Below are 6953 nucleotides of genomic sequence, written 5' to 3'. Positions count from 1 at the left end.
GTCGGTGTAATCACACAATGGTGTGGCTACACCGTAACAAGAAGCCACTACGTGGCAGAACTATGCAAGTTTATAAGGTATTACTATAATAATCAAAAAAGCCTAAGGTTCTAGGTATAGGCGGCTCTGCCACAAATATAACATTTAAATACAGTCTTAATTTTGAACGGTAGAGCGTCTTTGCCTTGGTTAAGGGTTTTAAGTACTTTTGGAGGTAGCGGATTGCAATTCGCTACACTCGTACTGGTTCTGGTACAGAACCTAAGGTCGGTGACTTTAGTAAGCTTCCTTTAAGCAAAGAGTTACGACAGCCCTGCTGCATTTATCGACAATCCCAGTTGGATACGTACTCTGTAGGACGCATAGCACCCGAATAGCTACGTATCAATGTTGCAGCGTGAAGTTCTCCGGTAGACATGGCAGCTGTGTATTCACATACGTAACAACCGGTCGAGTCCATGTAGTTATGTACAGCACGCATCCAATCAAGGATTGATAGGGCTTCAAGCACATTGCCACTCGACCCTCTTCCGTGGTCGTTGGCGGCTTTGGCGACATCAACTCCAATCGTGATGCGCACGGGCTGTCGACACGTCTAGAATCTTGTTGACCGAATCGTCTGACCAAGTCGTCTATATAGCAAGTCTTCCAGATCAAAAGTGTTTTGGCTGACCTGTCGTGATCAATATCCATGCCCAAGATAAACTCCACCCTGCCCAGCTCTATCTCATGAATGCACTGTTGAGCTTCCCTTTGACCTGATTCATCTCTCTGCGATGATCATGTCATCCACATATAGCCCAGCGCAGAGAAAATCAGCAAGAGATCGCTTGACATGAACGCGCTGGCCCCCTCCGTAGCCCTGACAGCCTTTTCTCACAATGACACAATTTATTGTTTGTTTTAGTCTTTTGCCGCTTGTTCCAACTCGTAGATAGCCTTTTTCAGTTTGACAAACGTATCTCTGAGTTTTGCTGATACCCAGCGGGAGTTCCATATTAGCGGTATCTGTCAGCATACCGTTAAAAATACGTATCGACATCCAGTTATTCCATTTAATAGTCGTATTCGGCACACCTGCAAATATCATCCAAACTGAAATTATGCTGGCGACCGGGGGTATAAGTGTCGAAGCTCTCGATTCATACCTCTGCTTGATATTTCTAGCAATAAGTCGTGCCTCGTATCGCACAATGAAGCCAATTTGGTGACGCTTATTGGCAAAAAACCAATTGTGCGATTGTTTGGCTTTAATGTCTCATGTTTGATTCTGCGACGCTCAGCATCAATAGCTTCACACCACTTTGCTGCATCATCGCCATTAGATGAGTTTATCTTCATCGATCGTAGCACATTTTGGTATCTGTGGACCTTGACTCTTTTTTGTCGCCAATTCAGCATTCAAAACGTCCCGTAGCATCAGCATCGTCTCATGTTTACGACTGTTTTGGTCCAGTTGGAATCATATCACAAAACGATCTACTTGACACGCATGAAAAGATGGACGATACTCTGCTCGCCTAACCGGTATTCAACAGTGCAATAAACGATATCAGCTGCTATACGCTGTCACTTGATAAACAATCAGCATTGGCCTTGTGGATGTCTTCAACTGATTCTTCAACAGATCCGATGGACTTAACTCGAACTGGCTGTCGAACCGTTAGGTTTTGAACATAGCCATCATTAATGTCCTTTATAACTTCGGCCGTCGCTTCTGACTGTAGCTTATGCGTGTCGTAAATACCGCCAGTTCACGCTCATCAAACCTCGCAGGGCGGGTCACTTTAATCTTGGTATTCTTCAGACGAACGATTACCCATGACATTTCCCGCATAACCGAGAAAATGCAGTCGAAGCTATTGGGCTCAAAACCTGTTCTCTTTGCATAGTCAACATGAGTGCAATCCTGCGACTCTAACACGCGTGGTGATTCACTTAAAATTTCATCTTGAGAGCAAATTCATATGGCATGATGTCGGATGGCTGCATTCGTCGAGAAATGATTCAAATATACTGCTGTGTCCACTGCTTACGATTTTGCAGAAGAGCATACTGCGGGCATTTCTCATGATAGTTTTGTTCATGCGCTCACGCACCGTCACCCCACTTTGCTGCGGGCTACATGGAATGAAACGCTGGCTGACGAATCGCTCCAACACACGTCTACCATCGCTTTTTTAAACAGAAAATCCACATTGGATCCATGCTATCTATGTGCACCCGCTCCAGATCACGTGTCGTTTTTGTGATGAAGCATGAGAAAAATGCCGTAATCCTGCAAACACACGGCACACAATTTAATCTTCTCTTGCTTGATCATCGGATGCCTTTGGTCGACCGCCGTGTCTCGAGTAAAGCATCCTTATTCGGGCGTCCCATTAGAGCATGCCAAAGCTTCCACTGAGTATTAGCCCTCGAAAACCTCACGTAACATACTTTCCCTACTTATAGTCGAACATGCGCGCATTAGTGATTCTTGAACCCGATACAATTACCTTCTCTTTGTTCTTGATGACAAATGACGAACGCTAATATTTTACCCTCAGACCGCGCCCAGCAAGCTTGTTAACAGACAACAATCTTCTTCCAAGTCCTGGGATATATAAAGCAGCAATCACGCAAAACTCCATTCTATCCAAACCCGTCATTTTCACGTTAGAAGCTCCTTTGACGAGAAACTTATTGCCATTTACAAATTTTACTCCAATGTTTGTCTCAAGGTCCACGTATTCGAGTGGGATCTTCTCTGTGCGGGGTCATGTGGGACGTGTCGCTTCTGTCGATAAGCCACCCTGCTTACCGTCATTTACAATTACCTCGTTATCACTGCTGACACATTTTCTGACCGGACATTTACGCTTTTAATGACCAACATGCCCACAATTAAAATACTTGCCCTTATACCCGCCGTTATTGCGCTGAGCCCAACGTTACCTCGTCCAACTTAAGTTTTCAGTATATCCATTTACGCGGGACGCTTTACGCGTTGCCATCTTTCTGTGCAGCTACTCTGATATCTTGACCAGCTTCTCCATGACGACATCCAATGAGATGTCATTTGCAGTTTCTACAATCAATGAAACAAATCATTTTCGTGGTCAGACTACTGAGGGAAATCATCAGCTGGCGAGACTCGTCAACTGGCAATCCTTTTGTTTGGAGTCCACAGCTAATTCGTCAGAATACTCTAGATGTTCTACCATGCTAAAAGTACTTTTCATCTTGAAGTCGTCAAGTCGTTGCGTCATCGTCACACGATTGTGCAGTGTCGACCGATTGTAGAGAGCATGTAGCATTCGCCGTGCCTGTAGTGCACTCGTGGCCGAATTAATTTTGGTCAACTCCTTGCTCAATGATACCCAATGCCTTTGTGTCGCTCATAAGCTACGTCTCTGTGACATCGTTCTAATCCTTAACGGCCATGACAGGCCTCTGAAGGCCTTTCCTCGCCATAGTCATTCTCATATTAGACTACCAGTGGTATAAATTCCACAGGAGGACTTCGGTCCGTTTGTTTGCCATTGTGATTACGTACGTTATAGTGGAGAAAGGCCTAGTTGCGGCTGTTAACCTGCTGATTTGGTGGTAAAACTTGAAGTTAAAAGTTATTATGTTCCTATTGCCATATCCATACTAAATTATTCTGCTATAGTAAGTTACAGTCTGGTAAGTAAATCATCAAAAAGGGCGATGAAACTTAACAGCAAACCTTAAACATCGTATGAGAGTTTGTTGGGTAATCTGAAACCTAATATGAAGTAGACTTAATAATTACGCTATTCTGCGCTCGTTTTCTGTACGAACACATGTAAGACTGATGCATGTAAATACAAACCAAATAGCAATATCCTTAATTAACAGTAGTAAGCGGCGTCATCTTGACAGGTTTCTCATTATTGATCCTCTTCGCCGCATTGGTGAGACTACTCTTCAGCACGACGACCTTTGCTTCCTCTAACCAGAAGAAGCTGCTACTTGAAAAGCATCTCTTCAATACAAACTCCGGTATTTTCATGAAATGGTCGTATGCTTAGCTGCATCCGGCACTCACAAGCCCACCGCAGACATTGGCAAGCGATAGACAAGCGGTGTGTCAGCAGTTAAGGATGAGACATCTCTACGTACTCTTCAGCGTTACCAAACCTATAGTGCTGCTGCTTCACACAAACTTTGTATCGAAGATTATTTTCAGGGCGACGTCTGATCTAACGCATACATCTTCTTTACCTTTTTATGACAAGTATCATCCCCTTTCTGATCTTCTTGTAACGCTCAAACTTAATCCACATGGGGATGTCTTTTGTCTTGCTTGATCATTGCCCCTTCGTAGCCGTGATATGTCAAGCATTTTATCTAGCGCTTGGAAGCAGCGATTTAACCAAGTTAACGTCTTGATAACAAAGAACTGACGTTACCGCAAAGAAAGTCTCAATTCAAACTTTGCAAAATCATGCGGCGCTAAAAGGATCAGTGGATTACTGCGAATGCCACTATTGTCATGCTCTGAAATTAGGGATTTAACTATCAAAGATACTGCCAAATTTAACAGCAATGAAATCAAAGTTAGCTACAAGTCGAAGGAAAAAAAGAAAGAATTGGAGCGTTCCGTTCATATGGCTCATTAAAGTTTTTACTTATTGCAGCGTATAGTAATTAAAATGATAGTTCGAACAGTGTGACAGAACTCATACCTTCCCTGACAATGGAATTATAAGCGCACAAAATACCTCAGTCTTCTCACGTTTATTTTGAAAGAGGAATTTCTTGGCCAGTCAATAAAGCTAGCGCCGTGTCCGAGACTGAGATAGGTGTTATGACTGTTTCGCAAGACAGCGCTACATCGGGGTTCAACGACGGCGGAGTGATGGTGACCGGACTGTTTAGGTAGTCGACGGTAATATCCATGTCACTTCCATAAGCGGTAAAGCCATTTGATCCTGACGAGCAAATGACAAAAGTCGCATCGCTGAGGGTAACCTGAAACATAATTCCGCTGGCACAAGTGATTGTGTCATTTCCCACAACGGCATTCGAGACCGCAGTGGCGTTATTGAGTGCCGAGATGATATCGTTAAAAGGCGGTAGCAGGGTTGAATCAAGACAGTCTGCAATAGAGTCGCTTGTGCTACCCACAGTGGACGTAACGACATAGGCGATACCATTCGCTAGTATGTACGTGTATTCACCGGTGCCGTCTGTGAGTCTAGCGTAGCCGTCGTAGATCACCGAGGTGTTGTCTGACGACACGACTGGGTTGGCGAAGACATAGAACTGAGATTGTCCGTAAAGATTCATAGACGACCGCTTGACCGTAAATAGAAGCCGCAAGGATGGTGCGTCTGCGAGTGTTGTAGCCAGTCGGCGTTGGGCAGTCGCATTTTTTTCGGTTGCCAACGCAGCTATGGTGCAAGCAGCAAGAGCGAGCAGCACAAACTTGGCAAACGCATTGTTTTGATACGAAGACGTGGGGGCCCTCATGATGGAAGTTGATTGATGATTTGGTGGTGAGGCTTGGTGCTTGTTGATTGATACGAAGATAATTGAAAAGTGAGAAATCAAACTTTTTGATATAAATGCGTTGGGCATTTACAAAATCGACTTTGTAGATGTCGTTCAACCAAATTTAAGCGGAATCTCTATCGAAAATAAACAGTAACCAAATTCATTTGTGATCTGCACAGCCGGGAGATATCCTGTTTTCTTGGCTGCTAAAACATGTACAAGTGATAGCTATCGTAGTATTGTGGGCATTATCGCCACGTTGCATATCTTATTTACTTGACATGCTTCATTAGTCTGCATTTAATAGCAAAAACTATTGATTTGGTAAAATTAAAATATACACAGCTGGAAGATACCTCACGTTTCATCAGAAGGGACTCTTGTCTTAATGATGGCATTGCTGTATACCACTCGCTCCAATGTGGTGTCTGTAGTAGATGGTAAAAAGATGCGAATGTAAACGCTTGAATTGATGATTTGTAGAAATGTTTTTCAGGTATCCCTGACAGCGTTGCTGCTACAGGATTCAAGATATCAAAATGTACGGATGTCTGATATCCTAAAAAAATACCAGTATGAGAAAACTGTGGCTAAAAACATCAACGACTGGGTAAGCCCATCGCGAAACTCGTTCCATAGCATCGAGAATACGCACTATACGACACTGCTGATAGCAGATACATCTATCATTTTCGTTGTGTTAAAGGCATGTGCTGCATTTAGAGTACTTGCCATGTACGGCTTCGATGCACGTCGTTGAGCACGTCAGGGCAGCTTGCCACAGCAGACGTTAATTGATACAGTGAAGCAGCTACTGATATTCGGAAAAGAAACGACGGCAAAAGTGCTGTCGAATAATATTGAAGCTGGTTCTGACAGGAAGGTTCAACAATGATGAAGCGTAAATTCAAGAGCTGACAAGCTGTTCGTAGCGTCCGTCTATCTTATGACTGCACTTTGTGCTCACGTAGCCATGCCAGCATATATCTAAAGCATTCGCGCGCTTATCTTGGACACAAGTGCTGGTAATAGGCTACATCTTGCCGTACTACTAGGCGTACCTCACGCCAAGGGGGACTTGAGCGTTTAAGACGTTCATGCATAACCTTAATATAAATTAGAGAACGGGCCGTCTAGCTTTGGGGGTGGAGACAATGAGTCGGGACTGAGTGAGGCACAATCGTACGCTCAACAGTTCTTGGCCATATTGACCTCATCCTCCTTGACACACTCAGATAAATTGCTCAAGTATACAGTTTAGGAGCGCTAGTTGGAGGAGTTCAAGCTCACGCTAGAGGCGTGTTTGCTGCGGGACAAAGGATTCACGTATTAGTGTTATAGTGTACATATACATACCTCCGTAAATGGAATAGAATCAAAGAACAATAACTCCACCAATTTTATTAGGTATAGATCTTAAAATTGCATAAAATGGTAAAAAATACCAA

The 6953-nt window shown here is 43.6% G+C and overlaps 1 protein-coding gene across 1 annotated transcript; it reads right to left on the bottom strand.

Moving 5' to 3' along the window:
* Window positions 1-4746: 4746 nt before the first annotated feature.
* Window positions 4747-5298, bottom strand: PHALS_03508 (uncharacterized protein; the record flags this gene model as incomplete). Its single annotated transcript, XM_024717727.1, has 1 exon — window positions 4747-5298. The coding sequence occupies one exon, from the start codon at window positions 5296-5298 to the stop codon at window positions 4747-4749; it is 552 nt and encodes a 183-aa protein (XP_024583197.1).
* Window positions 5299-6953: the final 1655 nt, after the last annotated feature.

This window comes from Plasmopara halstedii, assembly GCF_900000015.1.
Source record: "Plasmopara halstedii genome assembly, contig: Scaffold_2386, whole genome shotgun sequence".
Taxonomy (NCBI): Eukaryota; Oomycota; class Peronosporomycetes; order Peronosporales; family Peronosporaceae; genus Plasmopara; species Plasmopara halstedii.
This window is presented reverse-complemented; position numbering and strand designations above follow the sequence as displayed.